The following is a 27969-nucleotide window of genomic DNA, read 5'->3' on the forward strand; positions in this document are numbered from 1 at the left end:
AACGTGCCGACAAGCATGGTACGAACTGCGCCAAGAAGGTTCAACCGTGTGTTCTGTTCTGAGGTGTACAGGAAGTTCGTTTATTGTCGTCGCGTCGTGTAACGCTGCGTCTTACATAGGCGAACACTCGCAAACACGAAGCGAAGCGACGCGGCACGGCGCGGCCGGCCTAATTCGTTCGCGTTCGCAACGAGATCGCCCACGTAGGACACTTCTATATAGGTATCAAAGGATTAATTAAGGCGCCGTGCCGCGCCGCTTCGCATTCGCGTGTTGTTCGCCTACGTAGTACGCTGCATTAGGTAATCCAACGTACATACTTATATAGCCGCATCTTTATCGAATTGCACCAAAATCCCTATGAATATATGGTTTAAAATTTGGCTTGGCACCGACTTCAAACATATCAGTTGGTAACGCATATACTTAAACACGGAACCCTAAAAAGGATAATATTTTATTTCATCCTTTTTGAAGTCGGTTTATCTTTTTTTTATAAAAGTTTTTATTTAATAAACAAACACCAAAAAGAAAATATCAAGAGTTATGTATGTATGTATGTAAACACTTTATTGTACATAAGACAGATTACAAACAAAATAAAAGAACATAAATATATACAATGTACAAAGGCGGACTTATCTTAGTTATGTTGGAATCTCTGAACGTGTCGCACTTCTTAACATCAAAATTTCAGATAAACCGCTCACCATAATACAGGTCTACGCACCCACGGAGGCGGCGCAAGAAGAAGAAGTGAATAGTTTCTACGAAGAAATCTCTGAAGCTATAAGCATGGCATATGAAGATTACATCTTAATGGGGGACTTCAACTCAAAAATAGGCAAACCACAAATGGATGAACATCTTGTAACAAGGCAATATGGCTATGGTGAAAGAAACGCACGAGAACAGAGGCTCATAGACTGCGTTGGAAAACAAGTTATCAATTATCAACACTTTTTACAAGAAAAAACCCAAAAACAGATGGCCGTGGCGCTCGCCAAATGGGCAACATAGAAACGAAATAGATTTTATAATGTCTAATCGTCTATTAATGTTTCAAAATATCGAAACTTTGAATCTAGATTATCCGTCAGACCACAGACCGCTCAGAGCTACAATAACACTTGCTAAACCGAGAAAAAGTAGAGCCAACTACATAAATAAACAATACAGTATTCCTAAAAGCGAAGAAGAGATAGGTATCACTGTATAAAGAATACCTGATATATTACATTATTTACTTTAGAAGACAAAAAGAAAGAGGAGACGGTACAAGCCTATTATGACAAAATAATCAACATTATTCGAAAAAGTCTACAAAGTGCTTGTAAAAAAGATTCACCTAGAGACCGTAGTATACTGACAGAACGCACAAAAAAAAACTATTAAAAAGAAAACAAGAATTACAAAAAACTGATCATAGGTTAAAGGTTAAATACATTTTTTTGATTTTATGTTTTAAACGAACGAATACAAATGTCTCACTTTTAGCATCGATTGGATATACCTTCATATTAAAATGATATTATTACATTATGCCCCATACCAATTTCGTAAAATAACCGAGATAAGTTAAAGTTAACATTCCGTTACAAACTCCAGATTCAGTCTTTAATCATTTCGTCTCTCCGAAACTACGACACTTGGGTCATGATGGTTCCCTACGGTGCCGGTGGTTAGTTTGATACTTGCCTAATATTTTGGCACAATTATGATCTAAATATAATTCTGTGTGTAAGTGAGATGCAATACCGCGGATGTACAGGTTACAGTGAAAATATCCTTGGACGAACTTCTTGCATGAATGTTGTTGTAAAAAAATTATATATAAGACCCATGCAACGTACATTTTAAAAGGTATTGTTTATGTTATCATATAGCATGATATTTTATTAACATAAATTAGTGCTTATAAAATCTAAAGAACTAAAACTGGAAAAGCGATGCATTTGGACAAGACAGGTTACAGTGAATCGTGGTACTCTATTTTTTTATATATAGGTTAAGTATTAAATTGAAATACAAATAATGAGTTGGCCTCGATAAAATTTGTTTTTGTTTATCTATACATTTTTTTTTTTCATATGAAAAACAGAAAATAAGCATACATTCAATTTAAAAACTCGATGACAGGTTAAGATGCCATACTCTTTTGAGAATCTATTCTATCTAATTACTACGTATAGAACCGGTACAGAGAACTATAAAAGTATTAACGGGTTTTAATGCCCACTATGATTCTACGTCAAGTGTAATGTAAAGCACTTGGCAGATTTTAACCAAACAAAATCTATTTTGATTTCTCTTGGTCTTACCTAGTTGCCTATAAAATTCGCATAATATATTTCCAAAGTTCATAAATCAGTATTTATTGCCTAAATTAACTACCTATTGTTAACTTTTCTACAGCAATTAGCTAACAACGACCTGTTAGCTGGAGAGCTAGTCCCGGAAAATGATATATAATAATGAAAATTACTAAACTAAACGATACGGGTAGCGTTACAATCACCAAATACGGTTTAGGCGGAACAGGGAGTTCTTACAGAGGTCACTTTCGAGTTAGGTCACGTTCTGAGGACGTCACATTCTGAGTTTGTCACTTTCTGAGTTTGTCACTTTCTGAGTTCGTCACTTTCTGAGTACCTACGTCACTTTTTTAGCATAGTAAGATTTAAGTGTATACCTGCACGAACAATGGATAGTTGGATACCAGCAACCAGCAATACTATTACATTAGTTGTTTTCGGCATACGGCCGCTTTTATGTATGACATACAGGATGTTATTTTTTCAGTGGCCATTGAAGGGATTATACGAATCTAATAACGATAACGGGATACCGTCTTAAGGTGACGTTTGGATTCGGACTGCCAAAGCAATACTGCGGAAATATTTCCACAAATGGGACAACCTTTTTTCAACTGAAACGTTTTACTTGCCTGTCACTGACCTCCACTGGTGAACAGCTGCCAGACGCACGGATATAGTAACAAGGTATAGCAAATTAACTACTTACAATGCTCTCACGCAGCGTCTTACGTAGGCGAACAACTTGCGAACGCGAAGCGAAGCGATGCGGCGCGGCGGCCCACGCGGCGTCTGACGCGGCGGCCAAGCGAATTTATCGCTAATGCGAAGCGGCGTGTCGCAGCGAGGTACGAACAAACCGTTGATTGATAGGTTATGGAAGTGTCCTAAAGGGGCCCACTGACTATCAGTCCGCCGGATGATATCGGCCTGTCAGTTGTTCGGAACCGTCAAATTTTTGTTCTAACTGACAGGCCGATATCGTCTGGTGTAGGTGAGTAATAGGTGAGCGTTATTCACGCGAACTCGAAGTGAAGCGAAGCGGCGCGGCGCGGCGCGATGCGATGGCCTTATCCGAAGTGGGCGCGTCTAGATAATACACGTCTAGATAATACACGTTGATTCTAGAAAGATATCGACCTTATTCGTATTTAATAAAGTTGATTTTTGTATTGTGTGCTGTTGTCGTGAAATTTAAGAAATAAAAATAAAATAACTAGGGGCTCTGTGAGCTGTAGACCTCGCGATAAGCTTCATAAGCTTGAAAATGTAAAAATAAAAAATCTTAATTAGTTGAGTCATTATCACAGCGAACTCACAATATTTAGTCTTAAGTGCCATTGACGTTACTGGCACTTAAGTCCTTTATGGCAATTTTCCTATAGATTACAGTAAACCCTATAAAGAATCAAATGTGGGTGGACTAATCAAATTATATTTTTTGCCTATAGATTACAGTAAACCCTATAAAGAATCAAATGTGGGTGGACTAATCAAATTAAATCCGGTATTTCTACATGCGCCACGCCTCTAGCCGCGTCTTGATGGCACCCGCTCTGCGCCGCGCCGCTTCGCCATCGCGTCAAGATCGCTCGCCTAGACACTTTCATATGTAAGAACGGTTTGCATCGCCCCGCTTCGCGTTCACAACGAGATCGGCCATCGGCCACGTAAGACACGTCCATAGGTATCAAAGGATTGAGGATTCATCACCCGCGCCGCACCTGCGCTTCGCGTTCGCGTGTTGTTCGCCTACGTAAGACGCTGCGTCATTATCATATATCATTTTCCGGTGCTAGCTCTTAGTCTATATATAAATAACGAGCAACTTTTGAAAGCATGCATTTTCTCCGCAGAAAAAAAAAGGTTACGCACAACTCATCATAACCTTGCCACACACGCCACGCTTACTTCACAATTGTATAGTTTTCTTTTTTCTGTGGTTGTCTCATTTCCCCACACGTCTAGGTAAATGGGTCGAACACAAAACTGTGTTCGCGTCTTACCTGTAGACATACCGAAAAGTTAAGGGCTATAAAGGTTAATTTTCTTATTTAACCCTTATCCACATGAAAAGGGTCTCCTTTTATTTGGATAATTATGATTAAATCATTACCTATAATGCCCACAAGCTGTTAACTTTTGCCCACAGGAGAGAAAACTGTACAGTTCGGACGAACACACAAGTTTTATTTTCAAAGTTTTCAAGCGAAGCCTGTAAGTCTGTGAGTAGGTATCAACCACGCACGTGTCCCAAATGATCGGAACACCATTCTACCATGTACGGGAAAGTCTAGAAGGCATTTTGCTTAGTCTGCTATCCTATAGTTGGGTCTACTTTGCATCGCATTAATTCTAATATCCTTTTAGACTAACGTATAACAATTTAACGCATTATGATTAAAACGTATTATTTAAATACGCAAAACAATTAAATTACATCATTATTCTTAAACTTGGAGGTATCAATATTTATCACTTTACCTGTGACTTTCCTCTAGTCTAAACTAAAGATATTTTACGAAATTTAACCCTTTAAATCGTAACAATCGTAAATCGTAAATCGTGAGCGATAAATCGCATTAGGTGTTGTATGGAAGAACTTAGTTTTCTTGTATTTAAATATAAGAAAATACCTACTTTAAATGCGTCTAGGTTACCCTTGTTCATAACTATTCCAAACAAATTAATAGCGCAAGTAATTCTCGAGATATTTAGCAATGTGACAGATGGACGGACGGACAGATCACACCAAAGTTCCGTACCAAAAAGGTACGTAACCCTCAAAAGGGCCTTTAAAATATGAATCATGGTTTTTTGTGTCTCATGCAGCAGCATGAATGCCATGAATTGTGAGATGCTAGATGCCTATACATACCTACACTACATTTATGTCGATAGATATCTACATGCAGCTGTACTAGTTTCAATTTGAGTTCTCTTTTGGAAAGCATATAATAACTAAAATAGAACTCTATAATGCAAATCATCATACCATGCAATGATATGTCACCAGTTACAAGTCTGCCATTATAGATGATACGCTCGTGAAGTAACACCCCTTTAGCCCAAGGGGCGGGAAATGGACCATAGAAAATGATCTACTTTACGCACTGCATGTCAGTATACAGTAGTTTTCAATGACAGCGTGCTCAATCGTAATCAACGTATGCGAATTAGGTATGTATACTTTCTTTTATATCCGCAGAAATGCGGTTCATTTGTAACGTTGTGGAAGCGAATTAAATCATTTGATGGCTAAAAGGCAAGTAAGTACTAAAGAGAATAAATAATAACGTAAAACCTAAGCGAGCGATTTGACTTGACCTAGTGTTAGCAGGCGAGTTGAAAGCGACATCGTCACTTTAATGGCGGACTGGCGGTGGCAGGGAAGGTGGTTGCACAGGCGCGCACACCTCACCGGTACGGGTATACGGGTACAGTGCGCTCGCACCTCGCCATGTACACACGCTCGCGTGGCTCACATGGCGCGTCGCCTGACGCTGCTTGCGCTGCTGGCGTGCGCGGTCGTCGCTCGCCGCCTACCTTCTTACTCCTCCTCGGATTCGGAATCGTTGGACCCGTTAATAATATGGGACGACACCGAGGAGTCTTTCGAGACGACTCCTTTACCGCGCCCGCGTACCCCTAAACCGACCAAAGTGAGACTTAAAAATGATAAAACTGTAAACAAAGACTCAATTAGTGAGAATAAAAGTAAGATAGTTAAAAGTACAACAATCAACATTGAAAGCCACACAAACTTCTTAGTGACTAAACGTCCGCCTGTTAAAGTGCAACAGAACCGACCCGATTTGGCAACGGGGGTGCAGTACCAATGGATAGGAGGTTCAGCCCCAGATGTCTATCGCCAAACTAGCACTCGGCGTCCGACAGTGCGAACCAAGAAACCGACATCAGCGCGTCGTCCAACCCCTGTGGCTCGCAGGACCACGAAGCCAAAGAAACCAACCGCAAATAAGCATAAGTCATGCCCTCCTAAGAAATCTGGATGGTTATCAGAGTTTTTTAACACAGATAAAGTGAAGAAAACGCCAAAGAAGCAAACTAAGCCAGGTTGGTTTATAGGTGGGTAATTAAGTCCTATAGAATTATAATTATTATTTAAGTAGGAAAAGTTCTACTTTAACCCTCTAGTGTATGTTATAAAATGTATTTGTTTAAATTTGAATTTTCGAGTTCTCAAAACCAAAATTGCCAAAGAAGTTTTGAAGAACAAGTACTGCCCGTTTGTATTTGTCATATTTACAGCAAATTATTATATAAATACTTTTGTTTCGCACACATTTTTTTTTTATATTAGAAGCGCTGGTGGCCTAGCGGTGAGAGCGTGTGACTTTCAATCCGGAGGTCGCGGGTTCAAACCCCAGCCAGTCGCTTTTCGGTGAAGGAAAAACATCGTGAGGAAACCGGACTAATCCCAATAAGGCCTAATTTGCCCTCTGGGTTGGAAGGTCAGATGGCAGTCGCTTTCGTAAATACTAGTGCCTACTACAATTCTTGGGATTAGTTGTCAAGCGAACCGTGCAAAATGCCGGGATAACGCGAGGAAGATGATGATGACAATAAAAAATATAAAATATAACTTTATACATCATCACATCAATGATGCGAATACACATCTCGAATATTCTAGAACCTAAATTCTTAAAACAATTATTATTATGTTATGTGGGTAAATGTACCAACCAGTAAGACAGTACCAACATCAATGATAATGTCACATCGTTTAATCTTACACGAAAAGTGTATTTTCGGTCTCATTTGAACGGGAAATAGGTAACTATTTTAGACTTGAAATAAATACCTATAATTACCTAAAACCCCGGAAAAGACATGCCGTGAAAGTAGTGTTAAGGATACAAGTGATGATGGTCTACGTACGGGTCGTTTCGAGTGACTTTCCGGCTGTTATCGCGTGGCCAATCAGTGAGTTATGCGGAAAATGATCTGCAAACCGCCAGTTGCCGACGCCTGCGCCCGCGCAGGCTCTCACGCGCTATTATACCTGCCCGTTTTCCCGCTGTCGGTCTCATCTGTCTCTTTCTAAACCTACTCGCTAGACAAGGTGAAACGATGAGGGTTGGCGCGAATTTATATTGATCCTGCTCTCGCTCTGGTAGAGATTGCACCGCCTCGCCTGCCCCACTGGCGCAACGGTTTTCTACTTTTACAATGTATGCGAGTCATCTCGTTTATACACTGATTTTTACCGCAAATTACTGTGATCATTTATCTCGTGGGACTATAAAGTCAAGCAATGAAACTAATTAAATAAGTACAATGTAGGTATTAGGTACTATAAGTAGTAGTTTTTGCGTTTTCCCTGTTGGCAACCAATCTAATCCCAATTAATTCAACTCCCTTGTGGCAAACAAAACGGAATTAACGCCCTAGTCACGAGATTAATCCCTTGCATGAATAAATTTGTCGTCCTTAGTTTATTAGAAAACTTATCGAATTTGACCTGATAGCTGTAGTAAAGTGTTTTAGTAAAAATAGAACATGATATAGAATAAAAGGTAGAAATAGAGTTAGAACTGGACCGCCAGAGCAGTCTTTCCCCCCACCCCCCCCCCCCCTATTTTTGGGAGTAACTAGAAGTTAATCTCGCGTCGCAATTACCCAGCAATATAGGGGCGAGTCGGTTATATATATCTAGTAAGCAGTTTTTACTAAAACGTGATAAAAATAGATAGATATATGAATACTCTTTATTGGCACACCTCAGTAAAAGATACATCTTACAGAAAACAATTCCACTAAAGGATAGAGGTAGACAACAGGCGGTCTTATCGCTGAAGCGATCTCTCTTCCAGTTCCAGCCAGACAACCTTTGGGTAGCGGAAACAAATCATTTAATCAAAAAGAGTAGGTGTTGCATAAAACGTTATGAAGTCTACTTTCATACACACAATTGCAGCAAATAAACATACATAAGTAAGAAAATTAAAACACTTAGACGTACATAGACAAACATATAAATATATATAAAACAAACCAAAAATATATTATTATTATTTTATTACAAGGAGATAAAACAGAAGCATACAAGTGAAGAACAATATAGACAGAATATACATAACTATTATAGATTATGTTGTTTCCTTAAGCATATCTCACCGAGAACATAAGTGGTATTAGAATGTAAACCTAGCAACATGCAACACTTAACTATTTTAACTACAACAACTACATTAAATTCATATTTATGATTTATGAATGTTATGATCTAAAACTACTTATCTATTTTTTATATAATTTTGTGACAGCAGCCCTGAATGAGGCACGGGAGCATGAGAATAAATCTACATTACAAAGTAGGTGGTTGTGGTGGTCGCAAATTCTATGTAAAGGAGCCCGTTTGCCTGCGTTAGAACGCGTAAGCGGTAAACTAAATAAGTGTTTGGACCTGGTCAACTTCTGCGGAGTGCGAAACTGTAGGGCCGCGAGAAGCTGCGGGCAGTCTACATCGGCTACGCAGATATTGCGCAGCATCACTGCGTCAGCAACGGCTCGTCGGTTCTCCAGAGACAGCATGTTAAACTTGATCAAAAGATCAGCGTATGAACAACGCGGACTCTTCATTTTAAAATTCAGAAAGCGAAGAAATTTCTTCTGCACCAATTCTATTTTATCTACGTAAATTTGGTAGTATGGGTTCCACGCTACTGAAGCATACTCAAGATATGATCTTACCAGTGATTGATACAGTAGAATGAGAGTGTCCTGCTTTTTGAACTGTTTAGATGTACGTATTATGAAGCCGAGCATTTGGTACGCTTTTTTTACAACGCTGTCTACGTGAACATCAAGAGTTAATTTAGAGTCTAAGTGCATACCTAAATCACGTATACTTTCAGTAGTTTCCAGGCGGTGTTCATTTATGTGATATGAGTTATGAATTATGTATTTCTTTTTTGTGAATATCATATATTTGTTGAAAACTAGAAATAATTTATTCCTTTTGCAATAGTCATAAAGCTTATTTAAATCATCTTGTAGTAAGATGGTGTCTTCATGACATTGCACCCTTTTATAGATTTTGAGATCGTCAGCATATAACAAGATGTGACTATGTTCGAAGCAGGATGAGATATCATTAATAAATACAACAAATAACAGGGGCCCCAAAATTGACTCCTGGGGCACGCCAGACGTTACGGCTGTAGGTGACGATGTGAACCCATTCACTACAACAAATTGGGTGCGATTCTGTAAGTATGAGGCAAACCACATAAGAAGATTCCCTTTTATACCGTTGTAGGATAGCTTGTTCAAAAGTATCAGATGATCCACTTTATCAAAAGCTTTCTGGAAGTCTGTATATATTGTATCAACTTGCTGTGTCTCATCTAAAGATCGAAAGAGGTAATCGGTAAAAAGAATGAGATTAGAGTAGATATAACAGCAACATGTCAGCCACAGAGTAAAAGATAACTAGGTATATACACTAAAGGAGAGATAGATAATGTTCTTTGAGTATTTTTTTAAATACAGTAAGAGATTGAGCGCGTCTAATGTCGAGAGGTAAAGAGTTCCAGAGTCGAACAGCTTGGAAGGTGAAAGAAGTGTTGTAAAACTTTGAAGAAGAGGATGGGACAGAAAGAAGCAGATCGCGTGACAACCTCACAGAATTTACATAATCGAAACGCTCTTTGATAGCGGGGAGTTGCGGGGAGAGGGGAAATTTGTATCTATGAGGCGTTTTGCAAGTTTTGGTATTGCTTATTTTAGGTTTAAAATAACAAATATTTATTATTACCAGAGTCCGAAATCGTACGGCTCAAAAATACTTGGTACGATCAGTACGATAGTATTAGTACGAGTAGCTATATTAGTACGATATATAGTTAAACGAGACGTTTATAGATCGTAAGAGAGAAAGTGATACAAAAGGAAGGTCACGACCCTCTATACTGAGGAATACGACGCAAGGAGGATAGTTAAACGACTAGCAGTTTTTTATTAAGTATAAAAATAAAAGCATAAAAATATGTCCATTTTTAACACCTACGCAATAAGACCGTTTATATTTGTAGTTAAATACTGTTAATTGGATATTTTTAACTTATCTACATCACTAGTTGTGGTATTACAAATCACATTAAAAATTAGATCAAAACCGAAGAAAATAATATTTTTTCTTTCTTTCGTTCGTTTGTATGTATTGTAGAGGTCGTATGATTTAACCGGCGGTACGATATGGCCTACTTTCCCCTACATAGGTAGGGTCGCAATATTGCACTCACAAGAGTCACAAGTATTCAGTCATCGGTTAAACTATTCAAGCATTGTCGCGTGCCATTGTTGCTCATAAATACGAGGCAATTGGCACGTTGACAATTCATAGTTTTGTATTAGCGACCCTCTACCTTATAACTATTTTCCTTTAATGATTTTCCGATCAGAATGATGTAGGTTTCCGAAATTCAGTAAAATGGTGCAAATTGTGTCAAAAGTATGAAAATCGGTACGATTGATCTTTTAGCCATTTGAATCAAATTGACCTATAGCACCAAAAAAAAAGAGAGGAGTTATGAAGTCATCTTTTTGTTTTTTACGGGAATTTTTTTTTGTTTAGAAACCTATCGTGTGGTATCAAATGAAAGGGCTTTTTAAGCTGATTCCATAAACATATCACATTATTACATTTCAGTTACTTTTTTTTATTAGAATAACAATAATTTAATAAAAAACATACCAAGTTTGGGTTTCGCCAGATACGATACCATTTGCAGCGTTTTTTGGCTTACCGCTAGCTAGCTACGTATTTTATATTCACGTTGGTGTGAATCAATCTGCATAATCATATCGTTATATAAATCTAATAAGATTATAGGACGTATAAAATAATTACCTAATGCACATTAAGTTAAGTCACATATAAAGAAACATAAAAACCTGAAATAATCGGTATCTACGTTTCACAATAGGTTCTGCAACTATAGAGAAGAAGGAAATTTCCATTTGAAAATCTTGTGTAAGAACATGAGATAAAGTCTAGACGTGTAAGAAAATTTTAATGATGATAGTTGACAAAATATTGATATATTTCGTCATCATCAGTATCATCACAAGACTGTTATTGTAAAATTTTAAATGATTTTTATTTCCAGGTTTTATTTCTAGTATATATAATTGGATTACAATGAAAACACCTTGGTTTGGAGGTGGGTGGACAAAGAAGTCAAAACAAAAACAAAGCACTACCACCACATCGACAACCACTAACCCACCTTTAACAACTTCTACAAGTGGTTGGTTTCAAACGTTGCTGGACTCAGAACAAGACGATGGCGCATACGTTGTCAATGAAAGTAAGAACCTAAAGAATAAATAGATACTTGTTGGGTCGGTGAACATAATATGTTCTTTCGTATTTTGTAAGCTGTAAGGTTCTAGTAAAAACTCTATGCTTGTACTGTTTGCATCTGGCTGGTTTTGATACCATTCATTCAAATTTAAATGTAAAAATAAATCTGATTGCAGCCATTTTTTATTGTTTTTCTGTCCGCCAAAATGAGTGAATAAGAAAGAAGTACATTAGGGAAAAATGTGACATATTATAATTGCCGCAATGTACCTAATAAATCGTGAATCTTTCAGTCAATTAGTAAAAAATTATAGACCTAGATCCCAGATTGGAAAGTGTTAATTATGCATCTGCCATGTAGCCCTAAATTTGTACAGATTTCCACCTGTTTCGGTTTCTTCAGAACTTTTAAGGTAGGGTTAACGTCACGAGATGACTCTCTAAACTAACGTATGCGGAGTGAAATCTGGAAAAAATTCAATGTCCTATTAAATGAATAAAAACAACATGGTTATTTTTCATAAATTTTCATGTATTTTAATAATGTATTTATAAGGCTGATATACTTGGTAACAGCCTCATAGACTTTAAAAGAAAAGTGCTGAAGTATTTCAGCTCCCAGGACTCCGAGAGACGGTAATGTGCATGTTAGGTTAGGCTGAAACATTAACACTTATATTGCATTTTCATGTCCCTGCATGTTTTCCTCATAATATTGTCTCTCTTCTTAAAATATGTTAATGTTAATTAAGTAATATGTTGGTTCATCACTTTTCTATTGCAAAGTGCAAATTGCTCGTATTCTCTTAATATTTTAATAATTGTTAAATAATTGTAAAATTTTATTTATTAATAGCTTAAGTCTAAATGTCCTACTGTACCTATATTGTATGTCCTAAGATACTGGTATAAGCTGTGGTTACCTATAATTGGACAAACATCTAACCTCAATGTTATGTAAGCTACAGATTATTTTTTCATGATGTGTGTGTCTGTTGGTGATCCCAAATAAATAAATAAAAAAAAAAAATTAACAACGTTTAATGCAAGATAAAGTTTACTCAAATGAGAGTTTTTAACGGAAGTTGTGATACTTTAAAGCCATCGGTGTCGAAAACACCAATCTTGGCATTTTTTTGAGTTAAACTTTTATCTTCCTTAGGAAAACTTTTTTAGGAAACTTTGTATGCTCGACATATTTCACATTCTCGTGCGTTGGACCATTGATGTTCTCAAAACAATAGTTACCTTGCCATAAATTTACATTTAAAGTCCCCCATAAATCCCATTACGCAAAAACAGCTGTTTTTTGTACAGTTTGGTCGGTATGACGTATATCCACATTTTCAAAGTTATTTTATTTTATTTTCGGATATGGTGACCTTAACTTTTCTTGTAATGTTTGCCGATGCCCATATCTTCAAGTTATTTTTAAACAGATTTACTGCCACATTTGAATAATTTCATGACCTCTCTCTGTAAGATTTTGTGACTCAGCGGGCCGTCATTTTCTTCAATCGATCTCTCCCAGGAAACTGTCTAATGTTGGAATGTTTACCTGAACCAGACTTTCTAGCGGTAGTTTTTTTTAAAGAAAAAGGATGTGAAAATATTATAAACATACCTTCACCTCGGACCCGCTTCCACAAAATGTTCCACTATTTTCGCTTTCGGACATAGGGAAATATAGTACTGGAGAAATTACATACAGTTTCGCGATGGTGTTCTTCTAGATTGACCACAATTTAAAGAGAAATAATCCAATGCATATGAAACTTACCGGATTAATTGACATACATAGACTTTAAATTGGCAGTTGGATATAATTTCAGTTTAATTTTTTGTTTACTTTTTACATGTTCAAAACTTTGTCCAGATTTCACTCCGCATACGTTACTTGTCGAAGTCTATTCTATTATTGTCGAAGTTTTCTATGCAGAAGTCCAAAGATTCCTACAGCAATGGGATAATGTCATAGGTACCTAAAAACATGGCAGTAAGTTATCGAGGAAAATGGCACATTATACTAAAAATCTACTTATGTTAAAAATATCTTGAATTTTTGTATTACATACGAAAACACTTGTTCTCCTACCTATTAAAATGCAATCCATGCACATACATTGTAGTACGAAAGTAAAAACATATACCTAATCGATGGTATGCATCTCACTTTCTTGATGTAATTGCTTTGATCGGACTAGATTACATGGCCATGCCATGCCTACTTAGACATGGACGATAATGAGATATTTATTAACAAGCCCAAGTATATTAAATAATCCTTTCCAAATTAAGGTACCACATTTCGAAATACTATATTTAAAATAATCAATTCGAATTGGCCCTTATAGCTAGTATCTACGCCTACCGGTTGTTTTATGTTACAATACTAATAGTCTAATTTATTTTCGATAGAGAAAAAGCCGGCCAAGACGTCGTTGAAGAAAAATTACAAAGGTTTTCAACTACTGAGAGCGTACCCAGACGCTCAGTGGAAAGTCCGCGAGATGCTAGACTTGCAAGAGGAGGCTCAGGGCTCGGACCTCATGTGGTGGACTCCGCCCTCGCTAAACGGATCAACCGACTTGCTGGTTCCACCAGACCTCCTCACCGACGTCAAAGATCACATGAAATCCTCGAAAATCGACTTTGATGTAGTTATTTGGGACTTGCAGGTATTATGATTTAAAATGAAGTTAAATTAATGAATTACATGACATTAGGTATTTGAAGGAAGATAGTTCCAAAATGTTCTGTGTATCGTTTTATAATGGCGTCAAACAACAAGGACCAAACTATTGGTGGTTATCTACGAGTAAGTTAAGCTATGGATAGAGTTAGGCCAAGATAACTGCAACGATTTTGATAGCGTATTGGCGTATATGTTTTTTATACGTCATAATTTCATAGAAGTTTGACGTTTAAAACAACACTTGCACAGTCTGGGCTATCAAAATCGCTGTGAGACTTATCATGGTTTAACTCTAGTCGTGTTCAGAAAAAAGGGCGGCGGTCGGTGCATATGCAATATATGCATAGGTCTTCTACAAAAGATTCAGTGAATAAAGTATATCTTCTGGGATACTAAAGCCGTTCCTAAATAATTACCTCGCTGTCCTTAAAACAGAAAATATTTCTTCGAATTAAATCTACTTGTTAATATTACTGTACCACAGAAAGCGATAACATATGAAAATCCCAGACTGTCAAAGAAACAAAGATTGGAGTTGGAACAGCTGCGAGGGCACCCGATGACTTGGCGTCGATACCATCGCTACGCTGACATTCTGCGTTACTTGGAGTACTTGCAGCATCTCCATGCCGACCTCATCGAGCTAGTGCCCTTGGGGCGATCTTCCGAAGGACTACCATTGGTAGCTGTGAAGGTACTGAGACGAACAGGATTTTATCTATAACTAAAACACACTATCTACCTACCTGTACCTACATTACTAATATAGTTGTATAATATATTATAGGTACTATCCTGGCTCTAAATTAATAGTTTATTCTATCATCACTTCGACCATGTAAGACCTAAAATTGTCTTATATTTATTCAGATTTCACTTCCATCGAATGAAACTCAATCGGCGGGAACAAAATCTAAGGATCCTAAAAAGAAATGGCAGTTGCGTTCTCGAATGAAGCCGGCAGTGTGGCTTGAGGCAGGAGCACACGCCCGCGAGTGGATTGCGCCCGCCGTTGCTACTTGGATTCTCCACGCACTAGCTGAAGGCGAAAAGGGCCTAGGTAATTACTATTCAAAGCAATTTAGGAGAAGAAAGAACACAAATTCTGATGGAGCCCAAAAAGCCCGGTCGCCTTCACTGCGGCCCCGAAACCCGGCCCCGCTCAAATGGTCTCACTGTAGCCGCCGTGCAGGTCTCGACGACTCAAATAGAAGGGCTTCGATTTGAAGTAAACAGGGCTATAACCGCGAAAATCGAAGTTCGCAAATTGCGGGCATCTTTCTCTGTCACTCTAATTATGCGTTCATTGGAGTAAAAGATCCCCGCAATTTACGAATTTCTGTTTTCGCGGTAGCCGCCCTGATTATAATCTTCAATAGGTACTGGTTACAAAGTATAGTTGCTCAAAACGGTCAAAAGGTGTAGAAGTGGTGGTGGTTGTATGGACCTATGGAGGCTGATGGCTGATGAGAGAGTGATTTAGCGAAATTGAACAGTAAAAAGGTGGTTTAAATTGAGGTGCCTCTATAATATAAATTATATAATTTAAATAATTTATTTGACATTTAACAATTAGAATTTTGACATTAGTTGATAAGAATGTGTGCCCATGTAAATAGTTGACATTTATTATTGTATTATTATTATGATGATAATTAAATTGAATCTCATGAGCTTCACCGCCACTCACGTTAAATATTTGTATGCCTCATATGGCCAAAAGTGGAGCACTTAATTATATGTATGTAACACCTGTTTGTAACACTATCTGCTTTTCGACAAATAAACGTATTGTATTGTATTGTATTGGCCGCGATACAAATTATGTGGAGCGCTACTATCTGAGCCCGACGGCTGCGTTTAGCTACTGCTAGGAATATTTTATATAAATAAAAAGTTGCGTTCGCAACAATCACCAAGGGTCGCGGGTCGCGGGGTTGGATAACGGCCGGTAGCCATAGACATATATATTACTTCGTAAAGACCGAAACAAAACGGACAATTTTGTATTGAATTTTGATAACACACTTGAAAGAGCTCGTGATTCTGAGTAGAAATATAAAAAAATTCTAAAATCTATAATGCAAATCTTTATATTCCAAAATCTGACTTAAAACTTTTAATAGAAATTTCCTCAAACCTACCGATACTCATACTATACACATATCATAAATATACACCATCCTAACTACGAAGTTACAATCACATTGTACAACCTACCTAGTGAGTACCTGGGGCCCGTTTCTCAAAAGCTTGTAACTTGTAATTCGTAATACAAGCGGATGTCACTTTTTGACACCTATTGTTAGAAAAAACTTCTGAGAAATCAAAAGCTTGTAGCTTGTGATAAAAGTGGAAGTCCCTTTTTGAGACTTTCACTTGTATTACAAGCTACAAGCTTTTGATAAACGGGCCCCTGGTCGAATTTAAACTGTTGTGAGACATACTAACATTAAATCATTACAGTTTAAATTCGATCAACTATGTAATGCATAAAATTTGTATAGTAGACAAACTTAATTTTTCAACAAGCGTTACTTTATATCTGGCAAGGTTAAAGACTCGACCAAATGTTCTGGCTTATTTTTTATGACTATTTAGATACTTAATTTGTACTTGTAAAAATTACAGATTGCCTCAAGAACCTTTTTCGGGTCCAAAAAAAATCTTTAAAAATATAAGGGTTGATTTAGCCCAGCTACCCTGCAGCCAGACCTGCAGTGCTGAGTTAGGGTATGATAGGAGAAGTATCAGGCAAATTTTCAGCTTGCCTCAAGGACCTACTCCAAAATGTCTACCAGCTCTCGGATCTCGGACCATAAAGATGGCTATCCGAGTGCTATGTGTGTAACTTTAATGATAATCTAGCTAGGTAGTTAATGATAATTTTACGAGCTAAATTAGTGTTTAGCTCTGCGATTACTTCGCTTTTTATATTGCTTGCCGTATTAACTCAAATAATGGTAAGAAACTAGAGAAATCATCTTCGTACCTTAAAATCTAACACTAAGTGAGGTTAAGTTTTTTAGGTCCTCGTAGACTGTATTCTGTACACATGAAAGTGAAAAAAAAGTTTAGTAGGCAAATAGTTAATTAAACCAATTATTGTTTGTATGAATTAATGTTTTATCTGTATATGTAGGTACAGCAAGATATTAAATATCGACACGGAGTGTCAAAAATATGTAGGTATACACACTAATTCAATGTAGGGGTATTAATAACGTGTATTGTATCACGTTGTATACATATTTTTGGCACTTTGTCCGTGTTGAAATTTAATACATTGACTGGACCTGCCTCTATGTCTTAGGTAGACAGACTTGTTTTCGTTTCACGAACTGATTTTGTCCATTTCATTGCATCAGGCGCAGAGCTCGACGTACTCAAACAGGCCGACTTCTACATAATGCCAGTGTTAAACCCAGACGGCTACGAGCATTCCCACACGCATGACCGACTGTGGAAGAAAACGCGGTCTCGGCTTCAAGACCAATCTGAGGACTATAATATCGGCTGGTTAGTAATTTTTACCTATCACTAATAAAATGATAATAAAATAAGTGGACTTAATTGTCGATTTTTTTTCGCGTGACGTAAATTGTCTGGTTGAACTGACTATAATGTAGATTGTAGATAGCTACATATATTAGGTAAATAGGTACTATGAGACTATGACTGGTGTCACATATGAAGTAATAGTATTACCGCTGGTGTGCAAGCGGGCTTAACGCTCAGTCGCTCAATGTGCCTACGGGGCTAGGAATCCAGTCCAACACCCTCTTTCGTGAATAACTTACGTGGCTATTGTCAAATTCTGTTTCCGTGTTTTCCGTGTGTTTATGTGTCAAATTCTTGTTTTTTTGGTATAGATTCGAACCTTTAATGAACGAATTCCATTATTTTATGTTTGTGCAGTTTTGAGGCACGCTGTACATTTTTGGCATACTGTGTGTGTAGCGAAGTTTCTATTGACAAGTCTCAAAATAATTATTCTGAAGACAACTTATTTTTATTTCGATACGGTATGTTATCGTTGAGGCAAACTTAAAACTTACAGCATTTTATAAATAATTAGCATATAAATTTATGATAAAATGACTCGTTGCCAATACAATTGTAGCTACAAGACCATAAGGTAATTCTGCCGAGGCCGCAAAGTTTTCTCTTTAGTGGAATATGTGGCGATGGCACCATTTATATAACTGTTTCTTACCGGACACAGTTCCTTATCTTGTTTCAACAAACATAAACATTGAACTATGTTTATATAGACCATTCCCACTAAACAGGTTGAGAGCGCTGGAGGCAGAGGCATAAGGCGTGTGGCTTCAAAACCGGAAGTCGTGGGTTCAATACGAAACCTCGACTCATGCTAATGTGTACGAAATATGATTTTATAATAGTTAATGCCTAATAGTCTCCCCTCTGGCTTGGAAGGTCAGCTAGCAGTTGCCTTCGAAAAGACCAGAGCACTCGAAAAACCACGAATCCACGACTATTGATTTGGAACCCGCACAGTACGCTTAGTTGCTACACCCACCAGCTCTCAAATTTCATCATTATCCGTTTAGCCGTTTTAGCGAGAATTGTATCGAGCGAAGTGTCATAATTCGTGTATCGGAAGCTATGTTATTAAAGATAATATAGTCAAGAACTACATATATTTTTTCCACGTCTACGAATATCAACGCCTCTTAGAAAAACATGATCATATAAGGAGATTTTTTCGCCTTCTACTGGCTCAGGGAACGGCCTTAAATATTTTTCCTACTGCACCCACGTTCGAGAATCTTGGTTTCGCCCTATGGTTGACTAGTAGATTAAGTCCGCCATTTGTACTTATTTTTATTCTGCAATAAAGTTTCAAAAAATAAATATTAGGCTATGAGGCTGCTAAATTAGGTAATAGTATAACACACACACAGGGTTTTCACCAAATCCCCAGTCAGGGAAGTTTTTTTTTTTAAACCACTAGGTACACTGCGCTATTTTTAAATAAATAAATAAAAAAACATTTATTGTCGCAAAAAATCATGTACAGTCAGCAATACTATTCGCTTAGTGCCATTGCATACAAACTTCTATGCAAGGGGGTACCTTTTCTCTACAGGTGACTGCACATGGTTAAGTACTTAATTGTCTTTAACAGGTTTCCATGGAACTGGGGGCGCACAGACTGTGTTGGAGTGGACGCTGACCGCAACTGGGATTACCATTGGGGCGAAAAGGATTCTTCACGAGACCCTTGTGCGGAGAACTACGCTGGACCCCATCCCTTCAGCGAGCCTGAGACCAGGGCCGTCTCTGAGTTCTTGGCTGAGCACAGGGGACAAATAAAGGTAATCAAATAAATGAAAAGGCTGTTATAATATAACGGGGACCGCGTGTTACGTGTACGAGTATGTCGAACGGAGAAAGCAAACTATCAATGGGGTGAAAATTACTCAACAGTCTCAACACCTAGGTCCTACGCAGAGAACTACACGTTGGACGTTGGACCCCCAGTTTTTAGGGTTCCGTACCCAAAGGGTAAAAACGGGACCCTATTACTAAGACTCCGCTGTCCGTCTGTCCGTCCCTCTGTCCGTCTGTCACCAGGCTGTATCTCATGAACCGTGATAGCTAGACAGTTGAAATTTTCACAGATGATGTATTTCTGTTGCCGCTTTAACAACAAATACTAAAAATAGAATAATATAAATATTTAAATGGGGCTCCCATACAACGTGATTTTTTGCTGTTTTTTTCGTAATGGTATGTCGTATGGCGCGAGTCCGACTCGCACTTGGCCGGTTTTTTATAAGTATTTACTTTGTAATTAGATTTATTTAAATCCTAATGTTGGCAGCCGCGAGACGTCAATGGAATTCGGTTTCAAGGCTTAGGTTGGTACTTATCTTAGATACAAGCGCCTTACTCTAACTACAGCTGCTAGAGTAATTGAAGCAATAAGTAAGTCAACGTAAACTTCGACTGGCATAAAATATAGGTACATCGTATACCTTTAAACGATATATAGGTATATATATCGGAGATCTCGGAAACGGCTCTAATGATTTTGACGAAATTTGCTATATGGGGGTTTTCGGGGGCGAAAAATTGATCTAGCTAGGTCTTATGTCTGGGAAAACGCGCATTTTTGAGTTTTTATATGTTTTCCAAGCAAAGCTCGGTCTCCCAGATATTGTTTGTCTAAACGAACAAACGATAGCGCCATATCTTTCACCTTTCTGTCTACAATTAATCCCATGCACTCGTGTAATTACGGTTTTCTTTTACTGGTAGTAATTATCTGATCGCTGACGTGTTCCAGTAGCTTCGACCCCGATTGCAAACTATTTAATGGAAGTATTTAAATGTATCTACTTAGATACCCACCTCCACCTAACACAGGACTTTTGCACTTATCTTAAATAACGTAAATTAATTTTAAATAAAATGTTAATATTCAACTAAATCTTAATGGTTCCATTTTATGCAAATGAAACGTACTATATATACAATTGCTATTGTTTTAATTAAGTTCCTATCCTTATAAGATAAGATACTGATATTAATGATCAAGTTAAGTATGTTAAATGGAAAAATGCTCAATATTTTATACTAAACTTTTTACTACATACAGACATAAACGGATAATTTGATGGTTGGTGGATTTTAAATAAGATCAGCATTTAAATTGGTTAATCGTATTAAATCAGCTTAAATCAGGCAAGCCACTTTCCCTTTTTGGTACAGAAGACAGTACCATAAAAATTAACAGTTCTTAAAAGAAAGATACGTTACCCAGAAAGTGCTGTTTAGGATTTTTTTTATTTACCTACTTGTTCCAGGTGTACATAAGCCTGCACGCCTATTCGCAGGCATGGCTGGTGCCGAGTTCGCACGCTCACGCGCCGTTTGCCGACGATGACATGCTGGTGGAAATGGGCAAGCTGGCTACCGCTGCGCTCGCTGATATGTACGGCACTAAGTATCAGGTAGGTACGCTTGTAGTGTAAGCGTAAACAGGTGTGGTTGGTACCGACACAACCAACCGCATCAAGTACCGACAACGACATGTTAGTGGAGATGGGCAACTGAACTGACCAGTCTGGCCAGCCATGGAGTTTATCGAGGTAGGGAAGCGAGATTAGTGCCGAGCTTATCGTTGACATTGGGTGGCGTGCTGGCGGAGATGAGCGCTGGCACTGAATACTACCTACTACACTATTTACACGTCAAACCAACTGGTAGCCAGCCAGATAGCTTAGGTGTTCAGACCGCCAACAGGCGCCATGGCACCTGAGATTCTATAAGAGCGTGTTTTCTGCTTCAGGTCGGAACCGCAGCCGAAATTCGGCAGCCGGCTTCGGGAATGTCGCACGACTGGGCAAAAGCGCGCGCCAACATCAAATTCGCCTACCACGTGGATCTGCGCGACTCCTTCGGGCCCTACGGTTTCCTACTGCCTGGCTCACAGATAGTATCCACGGCCCGCGAGACGTGGCAGGCTGTCAAAGCTATTGTAGATAATTTAAGCCCTGGATCATAACTGTCATACTTACTAAAAGTACTATTAAAATAGCTTGTCATAATTTGCGCAACGCGTTATCTTATACCTTTTTTTTATTTTATTAAACGAGCAATTCTTGTATATACTATACATATATATATAATATACATATACTGAGAACTCCGAAATATATTATATTTCGGAGTTCTCAGAAACGGCTCTATCGATTTCGATGAAATTTGCTACATGGGGGGTTTCGGGGGCGAAAAATCTAGCTAGGTCTTAAGGGGCCCACTGACTATCAGTCCGCCGGACGATATCGGCCTGTCAGTTAGAACAAAAATTTGATAGTTCCGAACAACTGACAGGCCGATATCGTCCGGCGGACTGATAGTCAGTGGGCCCCTTTATATCTGGGAAAACGCGCATTGTTGAGTTTTTACATGAATTTCGAGCAAAGCTCGGTCTCGCAGATATTTTGAGTTATAAGAAAACTTTTTTGCATGTTTCTGAAACTAGGTACTTTGTAGAGAACTACTTGACGAATTGTTTCCACTTTTATTTTTTTTAGTATTAAGTAGGTACAAGCGTCAAATTCGTAATGCTTAGGTGAATTAAATTTAACTGGCTATTTGATGTGCGGTATAGACAATTCAACTTTGTGACTTAGTAGAAGAGAAATTAGCCTTAATATAACGGGCATAAGCATTTAACTTGTTGTGAAAATGGCATTAATATAATAATTACAATTGTTTGTGAATGATCGTTTTATTTGATTATAGCAGGAAGCTAATATTGCCTTGTGACAAACTGGGATATTTCTATGCGTAATAAGTAGGTAGGTATACTAGTTAATTGTATAAGTAATGAAACTTCACTTTCATTCACGTAATCTAGGAGCAAATGCACAAGTTATCAAGGTAGTCATTCACAAAAGGATGATTTATAATGACATGCATTTGTCACACTAATAAATTGATTAGATTTAATGACGGTGCGCATAATATACCTAAGTGTTAATATAGAAACGTTAATTAAACATGGCTTGGATCATAAGCGAATCTATTTTCCTATGAAAAAATGATAATCGATGTCAGAAAATAAGTAGGTAGGTAAGTACTTTTAGTGTACTTACCTAATTCATCATTAACTAGACTTATATTGACCGGGATATAGACCGTGATTACCTTTTGTATTGTTTATGAGTTCCCTATATTTCGACGCAGTTACTCATTCAAAACTCTTTTCATCATTTACACGGAATATGGAAATAATAATTATATATTAGGTACTTACAAAAAACAGACTTTCTTACTTACCTTCAACAAGTTTAAATTATCGTATCGTAATTAAACCACTACACGACAGAAATGACTATCTCCTCGAAAATTTGGTGTATAAGCAATAAGCTAGACCTTATCAATAACTTATGCCTACCTTGGGAATTAAGATATAACTTACCCTTTCATGAATTCGCCATCAGAACACAGCGTATAAGTAAGCTGATACTTAAAAATATGTAGGTATCTGAAATGATTAAAAAACAATGTTAGTCAAGGAACCCGGACCGTGTTGCATAATAAACTACAACTCTCTTAGTTGATATATTAAGATGAATTATTTTGATACAATTTAATTTTGACTAAAAATAACGGGTGTTGTCTACACTTAATTTTTCGGTTTATTACAGCCAAAGTGGCTACGATAATCTAGATCTCATTCAGCCACAAATACCTTCTATTTATTAAATCACATTTAAAATCGGGTCTATCGCGAATTTATTTTGTTACCTTTATTTACCGACGTTTCGACAGGTTTCACTGGTCGTGGTCGCGGCTAACTGCATGATGTCCCAGCAAAATGTCAAAACAGAGATTTGTGTGACTACCCGACGAAAAGTGTATTTAAAGTTTGGGGTAGACATCACATTTTCAAACCACCCACTACACATAAATGTTAATTATTGTCAATAGTCCGACACGCAACACTCACAACATCCGCGCACACATCCGAAGATAGACTTTAACTTTAGGATCACTGATCCCCAATCCCTTCTATTTAGCTTATATCGTGCAAAAATGTTTTTGTACGTCATAAATTGGAGAATAGTTATTTGTACAACAAAAATGTTTCTTTGAGTGCTCGAGATGTTTTAAATAACTTTGATCTCGTGTAGTACCTACACACAACTTTTCACCTCAGCAGTGAGAACATATTAGACAACCTGAAAAATGTAATCCTTCTTAATCAGTTACCTATTCACTATGTTTCCTTAAGATATTCTAAAGGTCCCTCCACACTCATGCGCGAATCGCGGCGCGAAGCCGCGAACGTGAGTGTGGAGTCTAGTTCGCTAATCAGCGAAATCGACTCCACACTGGCGTTCGCGGATTCGCGCCGCGTAGTCTGGAGCGCACTTAACAATTGAGTTTAATAACCGCAATCAAACACAAAAACAAAACGAAATAAATTTCAGTAAAATAATATGGAAATAATGAACATCAATTTTATTGACACTTCAATCGACAACTTTTTTTGTAAAAAAAAAACTGTATGATACGGGCCGAATTGCGTATACTTACTACTTGTCAAAAGTAGAATTATTTATATAGTTGGTCAAGCAAATCTTGTCAGTAAATAGGAAGAAAAAACTGTACTCATCCTTTTCTTTTGGGTGCTAGTACTAGTGTAAGACAAAGATAGTATGATTCTCTCTGTCTATGTTTGAAATGAGACAGTCCCTTGACAAACTATAGTTGGTCAAGCAAATCTTAAACGAATTTCTTATTTTGCTTGACTAACTATATTTTTCACCTCAGCAGCTCGAACAAGCCTACTTTCGTCACTCCAGGGAGTGAAACAAAGTAGCATTTCTGTATTATTCTGAGTAATTCGAAATACATTTTAACCTTTAATATGTTCTCACTACTGAGGTGAAAAATTATGTGTGCAACACGAGAGCAAAGTTATTTTACATCTCGCTACGCTCAAGATTATAGAATCTTTCGCTATCTCGGGACTCAAAATGAACACTCGCGAGAAAAACCAGCTTTCCTCTATTGTTGCACAAATAACTATATTTTGCGTGATAATCTGTGCACAATAAAATACGTAAAATATAATAGTGTTTTTATGAAATTTTAAACGTTATTTTCATTAATTAATTACTAAGAATTCATACTTGTACCTGTTTTGGAACGATGCGTTCTGACGTTGTCCACCGTGTGTGGAGGGCGCTTATTATAAACCGTCAAAATCGATGAATGTCATTTGATTTTCTTTTCTTTCTTTTTGTTAACGACGTGAAAAGGACAGAGAAAATAGAATCCAAGTATTTCAAACTTGTATTAGACCCCGCATGTTGAAATGAAGCTCGCTCCAGACTACGCGGCGGGAAGCCGCGAACGCGGGGGTGGAGTCGATTTCGCTGATTAGCGAACTAGACTCCAGACTCGCGTTCGCGGCTTCGCGCCGCGTTCGTGCACGAGTGTGGAGGGAGCTTGACATTTGAATATAAAGGTCACTGACACACACAAATGACATTCAATTTTGTCTCACTCAGTGCGCAAAATGCGATTTTGCTGACTGTTTAAGGTAGCAAAGTACGCTTGTTCGAGCTGCTGAGGTGAAATTTTTTTTGAACATCCATAATCTTTAGTGTGGATGTGGACCAAATGTGGACGTATGGATTACGGTTCGAAATATATAGTTTGTCAAAGGACTGTCTCATTTCGAAATATATAGTTATTTGTCAAAGGACTGTGTCAAAGGACTGTACATCTTACACTAGTACTAGCACCCAAAAGAAAAGGATGAGTATAGTTTTATTTTATTTTATTTACTGACAATTTGGTTTGACCAACTATAAGAATGCCGAGTGACTGGTTTAAAATGTAAAAATTTACATTAACTTTAATCAAAATTATTACGTTTGCCTGTTTGGTTTCTGAACGTACACCGGTGTGACAGATGTCGAAGTCGAAATCTGTCATTTTTATATTTTGATTTTTGATAAATATACACGAACACCTAAGCCGGGCCGGGTTCGATTTCGTTTCAACTATAGAATTTTCAATCAATTCAATAATATACAATGGCAGACACCGATTCAGATGAAGTTGCAATTAGCGCCAACGATACAAAAATAAATCCAAATGAGTTTGACGTAGCTGTAAGTGCGATGCTAATAGGATTAGGAGGTGAAAAGTATCTCGACGTGTTTAGGTAAGTACTATCATAAAATTATTATCCATAAAACTTGTCTACACGGCAAATAAATCGGGTTATTGAAGTTAGTAGCCCACAAAGTATTATTATTACAGGATTAACAATATTGGACAGTCAACTCTAATTGAACTGAGTGATGAAGATTTAATCAAATTTGGAATAGATGATCAAGACATGAGAACAAAAATTTTGGAAGAAGTAAAGAATTTGCCGCTGTACCAAGAATTACAAGTGTAAGTATCTACAAATAACATTTTAATCATTGACATATTATGTAGACTATCACTTGCTAGTAGGCTTACTTATGCCAAAAGTGCTTTGTTTACTGCAATGCCTAGCTTAATATTAGACTTAGTGTATCAAACCAATTTTTTTATTATGCAGGTGTGAGACCCGGCCATGTCTAGGTCCAATAGAAATAGTTGACATGCTGGAGGAGAGCTCTCAACACTTGTATAGAATTTACCTGAGTATGTTAGCTAATACCCTCACATTGAAGAAGGCACATAACTTGTCAGACTGCCTCCTTCACAAAGAGAAGCATGCTTCTGATATTGCTGTGGCAACACTGAGTGAAATCACTACCATTTTGAACTCTATGGACATAGCACTTCATGCGGAGTTTAAGGTAAATTTCACACCAATCAATAATTATATGTATAAGAATAGTTTTTAACGCTTTATATAACAATAATGAAATGAGAAAATGGATTTGAGAAAATTAGTCATAAGACCAGATTTCTATAATGTATCATATAATATAATTTATTCCATTGTAATCATGTTCATTTATACATTTTGGTCTTATATTTGTAAGCACCTTGGTGTAATGTATTGCTTGTTAGTTGTCTTTCAGTAAAAAATATATATATTTATATTTGTGTTTTTAACAATCATGTGTTTTATTTGTTTTAGACCTTGAGAAAAGAGTCCAATAAAACCAAGAGAAAGAAACTGGCTGTGGGAACTTTGGGCAGTATAGCCATAACTGTGTTAGCTGCTCTATTTTTTAGATCTATAAAACAACTTAAACAATAGGTGTTTAAGATTCAGTACATCTTAAGCACCTTTAATAAGTATTTTCATGCTTAAACAGTTTTACAAGCATGTTGATGGTGAAAATCCTTAAAACATGATGATATGTAAACATACTGGTTGGAGTTAATTTACCTCTTATTTTTTCTATAAACATATTAAAGATAAAGTAATGTGATTAGTGAAATGTGAATATTGAATGTTTCAGTTTAATAAATGTTTATAGTCAAAAATGTGTATCAACTCTTAAACATCCCTATGCAATGAAATAATGCATGTGGCTTCAAGCCTTTGCCTGTCTACATATTGTACATGTAATACGTAAAACAAATTAACATACACTGTATACTTAAAAAAATTATACACAGTAGGTTACTACTTATGTCCAGAGGCGTATTTACATATTTGGCGCCCCGGGCCATTGGGCCTCTGCCGCCCCCCATGACCCATGAAACAAACACAAAAGCATAAATTTTCCGCAGTGCCTTTCTGCAGAGCTTGGAATCGAACCTATAGCCAGTTGTAAGCGATGCCGACGGCCGAGCTCTGCATAAGGCCGGAGACCCGGAGCGTCCGATAGCGGTGTGCTGCCCTTTGAGGCTGAAGGTCGAACTGCAGAAGAACAGAGCTTAAAGCACTGGTGGAGCTGAGCTGGGACAAAAACCTATGGCCAAGATGAGCTCTGCAGAGTGCTGAAGTCCCGGATCGTCCAATTGCGGCGCTCTCAATCAATGTTTGGGATTGGAACAATGATCACGTTATAGTGACACCACAGGCCGAGCTCCGCATAAAGAGCGTCCATGCAAGGTCGAAGAGCGAGCTGGAGGAGAGGAGAGCTATTGGAATTGACTTGGAACCAATG

General features: G+C 37.6%; 3 protein-coding genes across 4 annotated transcripts in view; 2 read left to right on the forward strand and 1 right to left on the reverse strand.

Annotated features, from left to right (window-relative positions):
* Window positions 1-23331, reverse strand: part of LOC134742103 (multifunctional protein r) — a 91824-nt gene extending 68493 nt beyond the window's left edge. Inside the window, exon 1 of the mRNA XM_063675048.1 lies at window positions 23307-23331. The gene's annotated coding sequence lies outside the window, so the exon portion shown is untranslated. The remainder of the gene's footprint in view (window positions 1-23306) is intronic.
* On the forward strand, window positions 5750-21925 carry LOC134742102 (carboxypeptidase A4-like). 2 transcript variants are annotated; one of them, XM_063675044.1, is made up of 9 exons: window positions 5750-6404; window positions 11456-11656; window positions 14071-14330; window positions 14832-15041; window positions 15218-15407; window positions 17716-17866; window positions 19500-19689; window positions 21184-21330; window positions 21669-21925. In XM_063675044.1, the coding sequence occupies exons 1-9, from the start codon at window positions 5801-5803 to the stop codon at window positions 21882-21884; spliced, it is 2169 nt and encodes a 722-aa protein (XP_063531114.1). In that variant the 5' UTR covers window positions 5750-5800; the 3' UTR covers window positions 21885-21925. The 2 variants fall into 2 exon arrangements, with proteins under 2 accessions (XP_063531114.1, XP_063531116.1); XM_063675046.1 differs by having other exon boundaries at window positions 5750-6392.
* Window positions 23332-25831: 2500 nt separating the features above from the next.
* LOC134742551 (uncharacterized) lies at window positions 25832-27274 on the forward strand. Its single transcript, XM_063675767.1, has 4 exons — window positions 25832-26069; window positions 26168-26305; window positions 26457-26700; window positions 26988-27274. The coding sequence occupies exons 1-4, from the start codon at window positions 25939-25941 to the stop codon at window positions 27108-27110; spliced, it is 636 nt and encodes a 211-aa protein (XP_063531837.1). The 5' UTR covers window positions 25832-25938; the 3' UTR covers window positions 27111-27274.
* Window positions 27275-27969: the final 695 nt, after the last annotated feature.

This window comes from Cydia strobilella, chromosome 6 (genome assembly GCF_947568885.1).
Source record: "Cydia strobilella chromosome 6, ilCydStro3.1, whole genome shotgun sequence".
In the NCBI taxonomy this organism is placed as follows: Eukaryota; Metazoa; Arthropoda; class Insecta; order Lepidoptera; family Tortricidae; genus Cydia; species Cydia strobilella.

Coding starts and splice junctions, on each gene's coding strand:
- LOC134742551 (XM_063675767.1), top strand. CDS start 25,939: ATGGCAGACACCGATTCAGATGAAGTTGCAATTAGCGCCAACGATACA. Junction 26,070..26,167: donor AAGTATCTCGACGTGTTTAG/GTAAGTACTATC, acceptor TTATTATTACAG/GATTAACAATATTGGACAGT. Junction 26,701..26,987: donor CACTTCATGCGGAGTTTAAG/GTAAATTTCACA, acceptor TATTTGTTTTAG/ACCTTGAGAAAAGAGTCCAA.
- LOC134742102 (XM_063675044.1), top strand. CDS start 5,801: ATGGCGCGTCGCCTGACGCTGCTTGCGCTGCTGGCGTGCGCGGTCGTC. Junction 6,405..11,455: donor TAAGCCAGGTTGGTTTATAG/GTGGGTAATTAA, acceptor TTTTATTTCCAG/GTTTTATTTCTAGTATATAT. Junction 21,331..21,668: donor TGTACGGCACTAAGTATCAG/GTAGGTACGCTT, acceptor TTTCTGCTTCAG/GTCGGAACCGCAGCCGAAAT.